The sequence below is a fragment of the Manis javanica genome, chromosome X, assembly GCF_040802235.1.
Source record: "Manis javanica isolate MJ-LG chromosome X, MJ_LKY, whole genome shotgun sequence".
Lineage (NCBI taxonomy): Eukaryota > Metazoa > Chordata > Mammalia > Pholidota > Manidae > Manis > Manis javanica.
Genome location: NC_133174.1, coordinates 99,153,150 through 99,169,921, shown reverse-complemented (window position 1 = coordinate 99,169,921; position 16,772 = coordinate 99,153,150). Strand labels below are relative to the sequence as shown.

Genomic DNA, 16,772 nt, shown 5'->3' with positions numbered 1-16,772 from the left:
GAACTTTTGGCCTTTAAAAAGTGTGAGCTGTCCATATGATTTGGAGGAACACCAAAGAGCCCCATACCCAAAAATTTAGCTTACCACTGTACTTGAAATTCTTAGTTATATACAAGCATTTTCCAAAGGGCTATGATAGGTGATGATGCTTTGGGTAACACTATAGAGCCACTCCCTCATCTGATTAATGGGTTATTATCCACTGCAAAGTCAGAGAGTATAGAAGTTCTCCAGGGTGGGCCATAAGACTGTCAGGTAGGTCTGAGAAGAAAAGGTCAGGTTTAAGAGATGCTTTCTATTCTGCAGGGGGAGCTGGTGTGAGGGCTATAGCTGCCTGCAGGGTTATAGACAAGGGGTAGGGGTGGAATGAGGGTACAGAGATCATGTAAACATCAGAGGAAACAGTACAGAAAGACAAATTTCTGGCACCCTTCCCAATTTTGCATAACCAAAGAATTTCTAATTTTATTTTTTTTAATGATAGCAATCAACCAAAAGGACATCAGGGAACTAACAAACTTGAAAATTACAAGAAAAATCAAACCATTGTACTGATTACCCCTGGTGTTCCAGATTTAATAGCCATGTTATCCATCACAGCCAGGCCAGCTGGCCCAGCTGCTTCTCTGCCAGAACTTGACTGTTTGCCTAGCAACCAATATCTTGATGAATTGAGAGAAACGCTTTAGGGTAGACACCAGTGCAGCACCTTCTAACTCACTGCAGTTTCCCTCTTCCCAGGGTTTCCTCATGCTTTCCTGGTTCCCAGTATGCCTCCCCCGAAAATGAACCTGGCAGGCAGAAAGCAGCTACTCTTTCCAGTGGGATCTTCACTGGGGAAGTCTAAGTGGCTCTCTCCTCCTCTTCAAGAGCATGTCTCATTTCCCTTGGAACTTAACCACATCTCTGGCTATGCCTAAATGATGACTTCCAAATGTCCTTAAAATGTCCAAAATAAAAAGGATAAAAGAAGCCATTAAAGTTCCTAGAAACTTTCCCCAAAAACAGAGTTTTGAAGATACTATTTGGTCATCATTTTTATCCTCTAGTTTGGGTCCCAATATCTGTTATGAGATTGACTAATGGTGGGAGCTTATGACCAGGTAAGGTTTGCCCACCACATATGCACACAAAACTCCTTTAAAGGCTGCTCTTGGCAAAAGTTCTTGAAGACAGAGTAAGCACAGTTCTCACACAAGGCAAGCCATGGAAGAGGCCACGGTGCCTATCAACAAATATCTATCGCATGCCTATTTTGAGCCATAAACAGTGCTTAACACTGGGGAAACAATCATGAGGAAGACAGACACAACCTCTGCCTGCCCTATCAGTGCACTTAGAATGAGGATAGACAAAAATCAAAGACTAGGGAACTATAGATCTGATTAAACATTTTAACATTTTAAAAAATAGAAGACATAAATACATAAATAGGGATCTGTGAAAGCTCAGCAATATCACCTTGGAATAAGAATGGTAACCTCTGAGACAACTATGAGATAAGTATTTTTAAGAATACTACATGTTGTACTGTAAATAGGTAATAACTGTCAAGGCAAAATCTCCAGACAATTTTAATGCCCAGATTCCCAATACTCAGCACTATAATCAATCCTTAAATTCTGAAGGAAAGATGGCTTTCAGAAATTGTCCATCCCTAATACAGCAACAATACACTTCACAGAGCCAAGAGCTATATATTTTCAGATTAACTTTTTAAAAATACCATGATTCAATTAACACACATGACTTCAACCTAGTCCAGCACTGCCCATGAGAACTTTGTGTAATGATGGAAATGTTCTTTCTCTGCACTGTCCAGTTCAGTAGCCATTACCCACATGTAGTTATTGAGCACCTGAAATGTGGCCGGTGTGACTAAGGAACTGGGTTTCCAGTTTTATTTAATTTGAATTAATTAAAATTTAGATACGCCATGTGTGGATAGTGAACAGCACCAAATTAGCCTTAAACTGAAGGTGATTTGTACATGTCAGGGAAAAAAAAAAGTTCTCTTCCTTTGAATTAATTTACTCTAAATTGAGAAATTATTTAAAAATTGAGAAAAAAATCTCTATATTAACAAGACTGTGAATAAATAGCAAAATAAAGATTCATACCTGATTTAGAAAAAAACTCAGATTTCTATTTCATTCACTGACATGGCTGAATTAAAAAAAACAAAACAAAAACCACATGTGTGGTTGAAATAAGTGTAACTGCTTTTTAAGTTCAGTGCTTATTATTACAGTAAAATAATCCAAGGCCTATACACTTAAATTCATCATTTTAAAAAGATTTTTGAGTGGTTCATGTTTTGGTAAGGATAGTTCATTCATTTATTTAATGCCTACAGTGTGGCAGGCACTTTGCTTATAAAGGGGAATTATTATTCTCCTAATATACCACAGCAAACATAAACCCACAAATAACCATATTTAACCTGATGCATTTGATGTAATTTAACTTCCAACAACTTCATGTATAATGCTTCATTTTTGAGTTAGGGAATAACATAACCAAGTGATCACTCACACTTTGGATTTAACTGTAAAACCAAAGTTCAAATATATTATTTCTTTAAAACGCATAGCATATGGCCCCAGATAATGAAACTAACATTAACACGTCTTTCCAACAGGTGGCTAATATATACTACAAGTATCTAAAATATGTGTGAACTCTTTGCAGAAGACATTTTTGCTTAAAATTATTTTCCTGGAATGGAATTTAACGTAAGACATTATTGGAAAAATTTTTATTGAAAAAAAAATCTGTCTTGCTTAGTTATACAGAAAATTGATTTTAAATATGTATGTGAAAATAATTTCTGGATGCCTGGGGTTCTGGAAAATAAATCCTTCTTCTATTTTTCTAGCTTTATTGAGATATAATTGACACATAGCATTTTGTAAGTTTAAGGTGTACGGTGTACTGATTTGATACACTTGTGTATTACAAAATGATTATCACCATAGTGTTAACACTTCCATCACATCATATAATTATTATTTCTTTCTTGTGGTGAGAACATTTAAGATCTGCTCTCTTAGCAACTTTCACATATACAACACAGCATAGTTAACTATAGTCACTATGCTGTACATTAGGTCCCAATTACTTACTCATCTTCTAACTGCTAATTTAACCAACACCCCCCAGTAACCATCATTCTACTCTCTGTCTCCATGAGTTCAGCTTTTTTAGATTCCACAGGTGAGATCATATAGCATTTGTCTTTCTCTGTCTGACATTTCACTTAGCATAATGCCCTCAAGGTCCCTGACATTGTCCCAAATGGCAGGATTTCAGAAGGTAATCTGTTCTTTCAACATTTACTATGTACCCACTATGCACCAGGCACCATGCTTGACACCAAAAACATCACATCTTCTCCCTGACCAGGAAACAAGTCCAGGTAGCACATCAAATGGCACACTGATGGAAACATTACCAGTTGTTTCTCAAGTCCTATTTGGATCAGATAATGGACAATACTAAGGCCACGTATAGATTACTGAAATCTTCCTTTCTCTGACTTCCATTTGTATGTAAGCACAGCAAACAATACATTCTACCACATTTCCATTCCATCTGCCAGACTAGCACTACCACAGTTTTCCATCTCGATAGTACATGTACAGAAACACAGTATCCACTAGAAGCCAACAAAACCAGTTATATGGTAATTTAAGAACAAAGGCTCTGAAGTATTTATTGGTCACTCTAATTGGGCCTTGTTCTAAAAGTCACAATCAAGTAAGAGCCGGACATCATCGTAGTAATTTTTTAAACAATAAGAAATTGTATACAAGGTATAAATCAGATGTAATGTAATATAAATATTTGCAAAGGGAAACAAATAAGAAATTCACCCAAATCTCTGAATGCCTGTGGTTTTTATTTTTATTTTTGTATGTTTCCATATTTTTCAACCTTTCTACAATGGCCATAACACTACATTTGTAATCAATAAAAATTATATATATGTTAGTTACAGTAAAAACATTATTGCACCTGTTCTAAAACTGGTGCGTATAGGCCCCAGTAAGTCCTCACATAGGTAAGTAGGTATTGGCTACAGGTGTGATCTTAGGGGCCAGTGCAGAAGGCCTAGGGGTCACCCAATTAGCTAATGACCAGAAGCGTTTTAGGAAAGGACAAAGAATTTCACTGTCTAAAGTTAAGGTTTAAAATGGATATTTCTGGAAGAAAGGAGAAAATGTAATGTGTTCCCAGCAGGCTGGAAACTGAGAAAAGTAATTTTTTCCAGCTCTAAATCCTGGTTAGTTAACTGTATAAATGCAGTATTGCCTTCTGGTGACAACATAGAACATGTATGTTTAAACATTTAGTAGTGAACATTTGGAGAACTATTACTAAATATCATATGCTTTTATATGAGAATAAAATAGTATGATATTCTTTGTAGAAACCCCAGAAAATATGGAAAAGCTGGGAAATAAAATAAAAGTCATCTATAATCCCATTACCCAGAAGAAATCATCACTCTGGTATTAAGCCTTCTAACAATTTATCCTAGGCAAATGTGTGTATCCTGCTTTTTCACTGAATATTTTGTTCTGAGTATTTTCTTATGTCATTAAAAATGCTTAGTAAACCTCATGCTAATGACTGCCGAATAATAATAATGACTTAAAAATATCAATCTTATTGTAAACAATATTATTGTATCTACCATGGGCCTAACTTATCTTAAGAACAGATTCAAAATGCATCTGTTAGTTGCAAAAATTAGCTAAGGGATTTTCTCCATTAGTGAAATCTCTTGGGTCTAACCAACATCAGGATTTTGACTCTAAAAAATAATCTCATTCTGCTCAAATCCCTAAAAACACCCATACTGCACACAACAATAAATCACTCACATATTTTTCAAAATACAATCTAAAGCTTGGAAGTCTGCAACTCCTTAAGAAATGTTAGATACTAAAGCATGGTAGGCCCTCCAAGCCAGGCTCGGCCTGCTGTAGCAAAGCAAGTCAGTCACAGTGAGCTTAAAGGAAACACTAACATGAAATAGAAAAAAATATATATCCTTAGCACAAGCTTTGGCTTCAGTGTGAATTCGTCTGTTCACCTTGCAAACTAAAGGAAAGAAACTGCGATGTTTCTGAGAAAATCTTAATTCAGAAGCTACATAAAATAGTTGCATTTATAGTATGGCACATATTTGCTACGCAAGAATGCTGAAAATTAGTTTACTCAGCATAATAATCACAGTTCCTCTGAAGTACAAGAGGGGAACATTCTACATAAAAATTTTGTATCTCACTTTAAAAGGAAACTCGTTCACAATTATTATAATGGTTGGAAGATCTTTTCCTTACCTACGAGGCAGTTTAGGATCAGAAAAACCTTCCAAAATGCGAACACCATTGTGACGACGCTCGTTGAGCACAGCCAGGGGCCGGTAGCTTGCCTGAGCTAGGCTGAGTCTCAGACTGGCTTCTTCAATCACACCGAGGTTTGCCAGGCTTATCTGCTGGCATCAACAAGCAAACAAGCCTCTTTGGGCTTACTTGTTGGGTACCGACTTTTCTCAGGGCAGATTTGCGTTTCTTTGAAACACTTTTCATGGGGTGTGTATCCTTGATATATTTGCTACTGTGTTAATAATAAACCCATGTATTTAAATTCTTTAAGCACTTTGTACATAGATTCTCTAAATTGTATTGTTTAAAATCAATCTTATTAAAAATATATACTTGCAGAGGTGGGGGCAGATGTAGTTAGAAGAAAGCCTATGAAAATAAAAGCTGACAAGGCTAATTAATTTCAACTATTTCCAAAAAACTCTTAAAGCATTGCTTTACTAACCTCCTTTTACAAATCAGGTTAGGAAATTGGTGTTCTAAGATTTTCTCAGGAGACGGGGTTCACAGGAAGGGCATGGGGATTGTGAAGCAAAAAAGCATTTATTTTTATGTGAACGAACTCTGGACATATCACACTTATTTGAAACCCTGGCAGTAGAATGAATTACATGCTTAGGTCTTCCAGGTTAGAAAACCTTGTAGTATCTATTCAGCCACCTAATTTTGCAAAATCGTGTGTATGAATAAATGCTTTAAGACTTCCACTGGATGAATCTGAATTTTTGCAGAATCAGGTTACTGAATAGGTGCTTATAGGGTTTCCTTGGAAAGGGGGTTCACTAGGACGGGATGCAGGCTGCAGAGGTGAGAAGCCTTCATAAGAACATGAACTTCTAACAAAGTCCCTCTCCTGCTTTAGTTACCCTGAGATACACAAGGGCCTCCTCTGCCTCTTCTCATGAGATCTCTAAGTCCTGTTGTTTCCATCTCTACAACAGTTCTCAGATTTGTCCCTTTTCCAATCTGCCACTTCCATCCTGGTCCAGATACCAGATACTCAGTTCCTCACCCCTGGTCTACCATAACAGCTTCTTAAATGGTCTCTCTGACTTCTTCCTGCTTCCTCCTGTGTACCAGCCACACACCAATGTTCAACCCTGATCCAGCACCTTCAATAACACCATTACAGACTCTTTCATCAAGTCTAAAGTCCTTCATCTGGATTCCCATCCTTCCAAGATCAGGTCCTCACCTCATTTGAACTTCAGTCATGTTAAGTCACCCACCTGGAAAATGCTGTCAAAATTTATTGCCTCAAAGTGTTCAGTCACATGGAACAGGTAGAAATTACAGTGATGCATTTTACAAACTTTAATTTACAGAAAATGTATGACTCTATCTCATGGATTTTCCCACTGCTTCTGAGAAAGATGTTTTGCTTCCAAAGAGGCCTAATTCCTTCTTGCAACCTTCCTTGTCCATGCTCATGTTTGATGCCAGACCTTGTGTCCAAGTGAATTTCATCACTACTTAGAATTTTCTCCTCCCTGTTCTTGCTATCTAAGCATATTCTTAGCTCAGATCAGTCATGCTATCCTATGTAAAAACTTTGATGAACCCATAAAGCACCCCCCTCTGGGCACCCCCATGGATAAATTCACATTGTACTTAGAGCCTATACCCTACAGTTGGCACTTGATTGCTTTCCTGTAGTTTCTTATTTATTAACTGGGTCTACCCAAAATCTAGTGGCTGTGAGCCCTCCAGGTCAGGGACCAAGTCTTATACAGGTAGTTCCAACTTAAGAAAGAGTGAGTCCCAGAATGCACTGGTAGCCCACTGACTGGACCCAAGAACCCAAGAGTGCCATTTTGGCATTTCTGCCAAAGCAATGCCACAGACAGAAGTCTCCTTCCCAGGGCTATGCAGTCCATAGTCTAGCACTGGCTCGAATTCTGAGTGCTAAGCTATATAAAGCAGCAGAGGAGTAGGAGCAGCAGGAGGCCGAGAAAGAACATTCCTTTACCTTCTTCCCAAGCCATATGGGGAGCAAGAGCCAACATTTTCCTCCCAAATAACTACTGCATGTGTTTGACACCCACCTCCTTTTCTGACCCCAACCCTCATGGTCTCTGGCCCCTTATGTTCCTAAATTGCTCTAAGGGAAGGTCTTACTCCCAAGAATATCTCATGTTCCAAAATTACTTTTCCCTTTCCAATCTTATTCCTCCCAGAGACACTTCCCTTTCTCTGTACAAGCAGACATCAGCTCCATGTTGAGGGGAAACAAATAAATTGTCATGGACATTCCCCAACCTGTTTACACTATTGAAAATAAAATGCTTGTTTTCCCCATATAAATCTCAAAACCAGGAGTATTAGGCAATGCAAAAGACAAATAGTCTGAGGGGAGAGGTTTTGCAAAGGAGGACAACTTGTAGGGCAGCCTTCTGGAGGTCCACACCAGCTCTTCCCAGCCTTGGTTCTGCTTTTACCTCTGAGTCTACCAAACCTCCAAAAGACCAACAGTTTTCATAATGGCTCCTCTGGAAGCAGTACTGGCTTTTTCAGTGGTGGGGAGCTGGGATGGGGGAAGAAATTTCTAAGTCTAGTGTTTGTAAGCCAGAGGCTTCCTGTGTTTCCTTCCATGCTGCATAGGTGACCATAGTCAGGTGACATTATAATTGATCATTAAAACTAGGACACTTTTGAAAGTGGAAGGGGTGCTATTAACAATTACCAAGGACAGATAGTATAAACCATCACAGTTCCAGGAAAACCCAGATATCTGGCCACCTGCCCATAGGGGAGTGTGAAGTACAAAGCAAGTGCTAAATAAGAGCTGGCCACTTAATTCAGCATGTCCACACCGGTTCGCCCTGAAATGGGTAGAGTGCAAAGTATGACTTAAGGTTATTGCCAAAAGCCATCAGGATCATACAAACACAAAACACTCCAGTACTTTCAAGTTGAAATGCCTACACTGCTGCTATGTAGGACCTAACTGGGACTAGTAGAATTCTGTTAAAACAAACTCTAAAAGATATTCTAAATTCTCAGTATTGACTAAATTAAGCAGTATTGACTATTGCTTAAAAGAAGTGGGGCATTAACTGGCACAAGGAATATTATTTAATATCCACATTTTTACAGAGCTTTATAATTTTTAAAGCACTTTTCCATTTTATCTTTGCAGGTGGCAATAAACTAAATAGGGCATTCTCTGTATGAGAAAACAGAGGCTCAGAAACGTTGTGTCTTTCTCAAGGCCACAGAGCACGCATTAAACGCTGTCCCTCCCATCACACCACACAAGGGCACAGTGTGAATGAAATGCAACAAATGTGCTGTCTCCAGCATTCTTTCTTTGGTAACTTCTCAGAAACCTGCAGTATCTGACTTGTCCCTCATTTTTTTAACCTAAAAATTACAAAAATAATACATTTCGATTGTAAAAGAACAAAGAAGTATACAGAAAATAAAAAGACAGTTTCCTTTCTCTCACCCACATGCGTAATCCCACGCCATGCTCACAAGCAATAGGACTTTTTCATTTTTCTCAAATCTTCTATGAACTTACGCATTCACACACAAGGGGTTTTTTTTTAATATAAAGGTAACCATACTACATATATAGTTCTATGATTTTTTTCTTTCCCCTTGAAAAAGCATTTTTATTATCTCTTTATGTCACCATGTACAGCTACATCTATAGATCTACTTTATCTGTTTGAAGGCTGCATGGTATCTCACCATATGAATGTACCACAACTTGTTTAATCATTCTCTTGTTGGTGAATTCCTAGGTCTGTTTTGGTTTTTCACTATTATAAATAATGGTGAAATTAACATCCTTTTGCCTATATCTCTGCCCATTTGTGTGCTTAATTTCTATAGATTAGGTACTTAGACGTGAAATTGGTGGATCACAGGGTATGCACATTTTAACTTTTGGTACATTCTGCAAAATTGTCCACCGGAAATTCAGTAGCCTCCTGGCCTATCTTCTAGCCTCCAATCTTCTTCTTTCTCAATTCTATCCTTTATAATCCTGCCAGATAAGTTTTCCTAAAGTTCGATTTAATTGCATCATTCTCATACTCAAAAATTTTATATGACTCCCCATCACGTTTTTGTCCGGACATAAGCACTTTTATCTTATATTCAATATGTATCCAGCCTACGTTTCCTGTCTGTTTTCTGCTATTTGTAACCAAAGAATGTCAGAGTCAGCTGGGTCCAGTACATATGCTACGGTATGCTGTGATTCTAAGGACCTGGCCTAGTAATGTTTGGAGAATTTACATTGTCAAGTTCATGGTCTGTCTTATGGGAAGTCTCCAAACAAAACAGAATATTCTCGGTTCCCCAAACATATACCTCACTTTTCCACCGTGCCTTTACAAGGCTAATCCCTCCTCCTAGATCACCCACCCCACCAAGTCTAATTGTCAAAAATCTACTCATCTTGTGGGCATCAGCACAAATGCTAGCTCCTCCACAGATTGTCTCCTGATTCCCACATGACATGATGTCACTTTTGCATTAGTTAATACCTTCCGCACAACACTTAGAAGATAGCACAGCTATTCATGTACTGGTCTTCTTCATATCTCTAAAAATGCAAGCTCCTAAAGAGGATAAAGAAGATAAAGACCATGTTTGGGTGATTTTACACACACACACACACACGCACACATGCACTGAGCTTGTTATAGGTCAGGCATTGTGCTAAGTGCTTTATATGCATTATCTGACTTAATCTGTGTCACAGCCTTATCAGGTAGGTAGCATTATTATCCCTATAAACACCAGAGTCAGGCCTTCAGCCCAAGTCAGCTGCATCCAGTACATGTGCTACGGTACACTGTGACTCTAAGGACCCGGCCTAGTAATGTTTGGAGAATTTACATTGTCAAGTTTATGATATGTCAAAGTGACTATTTGAGAGGGCAGCCCTCAGTTGGAGGTGCATGATCTGGTATATTTGTTGAAAAACAAGCCTACAATAACGTCATAATCAGAAACCTTGCCTTGAAAACAATAAAGAAGTGACACATAATTCTACAATTCTCCAAACCAAGAGGCTTAGCGTCCCAGATTAGGGACTCTAGATAAGGGAAACTCTGAAGTGAATTCCATGATGGTGTTATGTGGGAGATTCCCCCTTCTTCCTCCCATCCCCGTATGTAGGGAATGGAATTTCTCTCAGTGATCAAACTGGTATAAGCCCACAGTCCCTAAATGCGCTCTCTGGACACCTTACTGGGAGTTCTCCAGAGGCCTCCAGAGAATTGCCAGAAGTGGCCTTCAGTAAGGCTGTGAAGCAAGAGAACTTAAGAGATCTTTGTTTCCTGTCCTGGAGGGAAGAATCATGTAGAAAATTCTCCTTTGGAAAGCTGTGTTTTAACAGTAAGTATGACTCAGCTTGCGTCAAGTAGCTTGGGATTGCTTACCTAGCGATAGTAGGGAGGCTAGAAAGGGTTAGTACCAGGAACTCTAAGTTAACCGATAGTGTGACTCAACCTGCTGTGTACATTAAAGTGTTTGGGAAAGCCTACTCCTTGGCAATTTGTGCTGACACACTGTACAAATACATGTCATAGGCTCTCCTTTGAAAAAAATCACATGTGTGTGCAGGCGCAAGCACACACACATGCACACACGTGCACATCCCTATTCAACCCAAAGAGGAACTAGACCCTGCAATTATTTCCAGTCGGGAGAGGTCAGGCTCCACTTGCACCAAGAAAAATCACATTCAAATGGTGTAATTGCAGGACCCTGGGTGTTTACTGTGGTTTTGTTTAGCCAGTCTCACTCAACACTTCCTAACAATGCCATACCTGAGTGAAGTTAACCCTAAAAGCTGGAGATCCTTTTGGAACCAAGAGATTGAGGAGTTCCACAGCTGCCTGAGCTGGTTATTGGTGCTGGTGACAAAGTAACAAGAGTTGCCAAATGCTGAAGTCTTACAAGATGACAGTCAGGCCGTGGGTTAAGCATTTTACATGCACAATAATCCTATGAAGGAGGTATTAGTTATACCCCTCATTTTTAAAATGAGGAAATGAAGTTCAGAGAGGTAAAATGAGTTTGCATTGGTCAAAGAGTTTGTAAGTGGCAGAGCCAGGCTTGGGCCCCAGTGTGACTGCTTCAAAACCTGTGCCTTTGCCTATTCCATGATGTCACCTCCCGGCAAATGAGGGACAGTAGAAAACATAACTAATGCAGCCCCTGCTTGCCTGGCCCACACTCTTGGTGGGAAGACAACAGAAATACATACAAAATAGGGATTAATAATAAAACATATGTGACTATGAAAGGTTCCATTATGTACCACAAAAAACAAATAAATACAAATACAGAAAGGGGGCTGTGGGCCATTAGAAGGGATGGCTTTGACCCCCCCCCCACCCACCACCAAATCTTCACTGCAAAATGAGTTCCAGGGGATCCACCTGGTAGGAGAGTGGGATTCTGGGAGGATTTGAGTATGATTATTGAGGGTAAAGATCTACAAGGAGTAATGAAAAGAGACAGCCTTTCAGAGGGCAAGGATGACAACAAGGCCAAGAGACCAGGTCGCTTTACAGAAGGGCTGAAAAGGGTCTAGTTCCTCTTTGGGTTGAATAGGGATGTGCACGTGTGTGCATGTGCGTGTGTTGCAAATACCTAAAAAAGAGAATTGTTAGGATGGGGATCAGGCATGAAGGAGCTTGCAAAGAAGAGAGACAAGAGCAGGAGAAAATGGTGAAGGTGCCAAATTTTGTTGGATATGGTTTAAAGTTTGGTTTTAGCTGCTTTTTGTTTGCTTGTTTGCTAGTTTTAATGAGGCACTGTAGCATAGTGACAAAGAACATGGACTCCAGAGTCAGGCAGCTTGGCTTTAAACCAGAGCTCTGCCACTTTCCAGCTGAGGGGCCATGAGCAAGTTAATTTCTTTGTGCCTCGTTTTCCTCACCCATAAAATGAACTAAAAGAAGACCTCATGAGATTGTCAATGTTATAAGACTTGTACAATTTATGAGTTGCAAAGTACTTGAAACAGTGCCTGTCTACAGTATGCGCTGTAGACATGCTTGTTGTGTAAATACAAATGTAATTCCTTACCAGCTTTGAAACATGTGGGAAATTTTTTAAATCACTGTGAGAAGATCTTTCCCTTAAAAACAATGAGCCGACGGGACCCTTCAGGCAGATTGCAGCAGGGCAACAACTGAGGAGAGCTGAGGAGTGGCTGCTGCCTTGAAATGGGGCTTGTATACTCCTGGGTCTCTAAGTCCCCACCCCCAGCGCCAACTGCTTATCCCTGGCCCACTTCATGTGCTCTTATGACTCCAGGCTTAAAGTCAAAGGGACAGCCTGGTTCCTAATATGCCCCTGTATTTATCAAGAGAGCTCATAAAAGAAGCAATGTGGGCCAGGGCCCCAGGTCTGGCTGAACTCACAGCATGCTCTAACCTGTAGAGTCTAAGCTAAATATCTGCCTTCCTCTCCCAGCGGGGGGTCCCTCCTTGGCTCCAGGTGCTGGCCTACTGGGCTGCACAGGCACTCCCATCCCCAGACCTCCTCCACTGCCTCAGGTCTTCCTGCTCAGTTCAGCACTTCTGATAGGAAGGAGGACTTCGGGCTCCCAAGGTCTTTTGCAGCAGCAGCTGTGGGAGGAACACAGAGCTGAGATTTGTAAAGCAGGAATGTGCAGGCTCACCCTGAGTTATCAGGCTTTGACAAAATGTGTCATCCTCCTCATGATCTTTTAGGGGATTAAACTGTGCCTCAAGGTTTGAAAACTTCCTAGCTCAGGAAGAATTTCCATAGCAGCTAGCCCCCAACCAAGCTGCAAAGTCGATCAAATTTTTCTCCAAAGCCCCCATCCATTACAGCGTTCCCAGACAGTGAGCTTCTTAGCTCTTCACACTCGAGCTGCTCAACGACACTCAGCAGTGAGCCCGGCCTGAGCCTGAGCCTCCCCCAGTAATTTTTGGACAGTCTCAGAACCTGTGTGTCTCTCCCTCAAAGGTGATGCCCTTTCTTTTTGCGCTCAGGAAGCTGACTGAGTCCTGCTTGGGTCGGGTGAGTATGCGGACTTGCTGGCTTCTAGCTGTCACCCTGGAGATGGCCTCCCACCTTTGTTGGTGGGGAACGATTAATGGTAGGAATATCGGGGTATACAGGAGAGAAGCAGCTGTGGGAGGAGATGTTTGGGAAGACAGACTTTGGGCCTTCAGTCAAACTCTGCCACCGCCACTTCTTTTCAACAACGAGCAGACTGGACCCTTCAGGCAGATTGCAGCAGGGCAACAACTGAGGAGAGCTGAGGAGTGGCTGCTGCCTTGAAACAGGGCTCGTACACTCCCGGTCTCTAAGTCCCCACCTCCACTGCCAACTGCTTGCACCTGAGTGCAGTTAAGCAAAGAGGGCCACAGAAGGTTCACTTTCAGGGTAAGAAATCAGATGGTGCACCATGCAAGAAGTGTCAAGACACAGATGTGATGTGATAGCACTAGACCATCAAGTCCAACTCCTTCATTTCCCAGAGTACCAAACTTGCCCTGGGTCTCAGCAGTGCACTGTAGAGGTCAAGCAGGAAGAAGAACATAGTCTCCTAATAACTCTTTTGGTATGACTTCCTGGGAAAGGAAAAGGTGTAGAAGTGAGAAACCCAAGACTTGTCATAAACAGCAGCATATCTGATGAATAACAGCTCTGGAGCCCTTTCCAACTGGGCGGAGGTGCACAGCCTGGTCCCAGACCCAACCATCAGGAAGTAACTTTGGCCAATCTCCACCAGTTCATGACCCTCCCAAGGCAAACAGTGCCTGGTCTCAGGAGGGACCTGGATCTGAGAGCCTGTGGCAAAGACTCTAGGTAGAAAGAGCACTAAGAGAAACCTACGTCTGTGGGGAAAGTTGTTTTGACCTCTGCATATCTTCCTGTAACTGCTACGATGCATCCCAGCAAGGCTTAAATTCCTTACTCCCTTAGTCAGCAAGGCTTTGTGTTCAATGGGTGGTTGAGGAGGTGATAACATGGTCTAGCCCTCCATTGCCTCTCTGACCTCATCACCCACCACTATCCCCCTCATTCACTCCTCTGTAGCCACTCTGACCTCCTTGCTATTCTCCAAACTTACCAATCATGCTCCCACCCCTGGGTCTTTGCACTTACTCTTCTGCCTGGTATGTACTTCTACAGCTATCTGTATGGTTTTCTCCTGCCCTTTCCAGAAATCTTTGCATAAATGTCACTTTCCCAGAGATCCCTCTCCTGACTACCATATCTGAATGTGCCCCTTTTACCCTTTAAGCCTTTACCGTACTTTTATTTTCTTCTCATAGCATTTATCACCATCTTACATTACATATTTTATTAAGCTTCTTCCCATACTAAAATATGAGATATATGAAGGCAGGAACTTTGCCTGGCGTGTTCATTCCTGTATCTCCAGCACTTAGAACAGTACCTAACACATCATAGGTGTTCAGTAAATAGTTACTGCATAAATGGATGAGTGGATAGAGAGGGGACTTCTGTATTTTTCTTGGTGCATGTTTACATAAAACAAGTAACATTGTAAACATATATCCATTCCATTTATTCATTTACCAAACAATTATTTCTTGCATGTCCATATGTCCCAGGCATAGTATAGTCAGACTATGGAAAAGAAAGACATAGATGAGGAATGACAGTGCAGTACAGTGAGTAGTACCCAGAGTTTTTGGAAGCACAGAAAAGTTGGCAAAGGCTTCTCAAAGGATACAGCTCTTGCAGAATAGGAGATGTTAATCAGAAGAAGAAAATTGAAGTACAGATGTGCAAAAGGGCATTTAACAACATGTGCATGAACACAGAGGCAAATCTGGGCAACAGATTTAGCATGTTGGGTCACCGAGTGGCCGGGAAGGAGAGAAGTAAGGAGAAACAAGGCTGCAGACGAAGGAGAGGTGCTAGCTCGAGGGCCCTGCCTGCTCTACTTAGTACAAAATTAAGCCTCTAAATCGGAGGGGACAACTTGTCAACCATAGAGAAAGCCAGGCTACATGTGTATAGTGTGACCTGTAAACTTATTTTTTTAAATTTAGTGGCCAATATTTTAAAAATTAAAGTATTTCACATAAACAATCTGGAATTTTAGCTTTTCATGAAATAGCAGAACACCACAGCCAACTAACCCATATGGCTGTGACTGCCGGCGGCTGTGCAGGAGCTGCCGGTGGCTGCGCAGGAGCTGCCCCTGTTACACAGGGCTTTTGCTTTCCAGTTTGTCATTCTCCACTCAGCCTTCTTCATTGGTGATGTTATGACTGATTCCCAACCCCTAATGTGGCCAGGAAGTGGCAAGGCTTTAAGTCTGAGTCTTTTTCCTCAAAACCCATACTCTTACCCAGTGCGTGATTAACACCTGGCCCAAAGAAGGCCCTCCATAATCCTCTTTTGAAAAATGAACAGACTCATACCATTGCCTCCTACTAGCAGGCCTTTCCCTCTGTCTCTGCACAGGCAGATCCTGCCCCATCTCTCAAGGACCAGCTCAGCTACAGCCTCCTCCATGGAGCCTTTCATGATTTCATTCTCACCACCCAACAGATGTGACCTCTCCTATTGTCATGGGGTGAAGGAAATGAAGGCAACAAGGTTAGGGTGCAGGGGAGTATTGCAGGGAGCATTGGGATAGTTAAAGCTTGACTGTAGGTGGAGGGAAAATCTGCAGTTTGAACCTGAGAATTTGTGTACCTGAGTGGAGAGTGCCCAAATGGTGGAAACTGAGAGACAACTGTAAAATAACTAAAACAGACCCCAGCCCTTCCTTGCTTGAATGTTGTCTCCTTCCTTTTATTTCCTTTTCTTGTTTTCTTTCTTTTCTAGCTCTCTGTGCCCTGTACCTTAACTGGCGTTAGGCAGTTAACTACACAACCCATGGGTGTACAAAGACATCTTTCAAAAGAACTGTTCTGAGAGCAGCCAAAATGAGATTGCCCCAACAATCCAAAGAGAGTTGTGGTAAACTGGGACAATCTCCAGCCATTCCACCTGGAAGTTGTGTGGCACTTACAGATCAAGAAAATTGAAATCTGGGGCAAGACTGCAGCCCTATACCCCTATACCTCCTCATCCTATGAAAACCCCAATCTTAACTTAAGCTCAGGAAGTTACTTAATTCAAGGTGCTCCCAGACGTGCATCAACTGGATAAAGCCTGTAACCTCTATTGAAGTCACTTCAGGTTTGTCTTTGACAGTCTGGTGCTATGAGTCGTACTGTGTCTGCATAAGCCCTTGAGCCTACACAGATTTCAAATAAGGACAGAACAAGCTAAGGAACCTCTTCTTCCCTTCTTGGGGGTCCCTATTGGGTCAAAGGGGAAGTCCTGTACCCATACTCATGTGCTCCTGTTGTTTGTTGTAGCGCACAAGTTGCAGGCTTTGGT

At 41.2% G+C, this 16,772-nt stretch overlaps 1 protein-coding gene across 2 annotated transcripts in view; it reads right to left on the bottom strand.

Moving 5' to 3' along the window:
• VSIG1 (V-set and immunoglobulin domain containing 1) overlaps positions 1-5,559 on the bottom strand; it is a 31,177-nt gene extending 25,618 nt beyond the window's left edge. Inside the window, exon 1 of one of the 2 annotated variants that reach the window (XM_017657254.3) lies at positions 5,352-5,559. In XM_017657254.3, the coding sequence (XP_017512743.2) occupies positions 5,352-5,400 (49 nt within the window). In that variant the 5' untranslated portion in view covers positions 5,401-5,559. The remainder of the gene's footprint in view (positions 1-5,351) is intronic. The other variant, XM_036991432.2, reaches the window with a different exon arrangement.
• Positions 5,560-16,772: the final 11,213 nt, after the last annotated feature.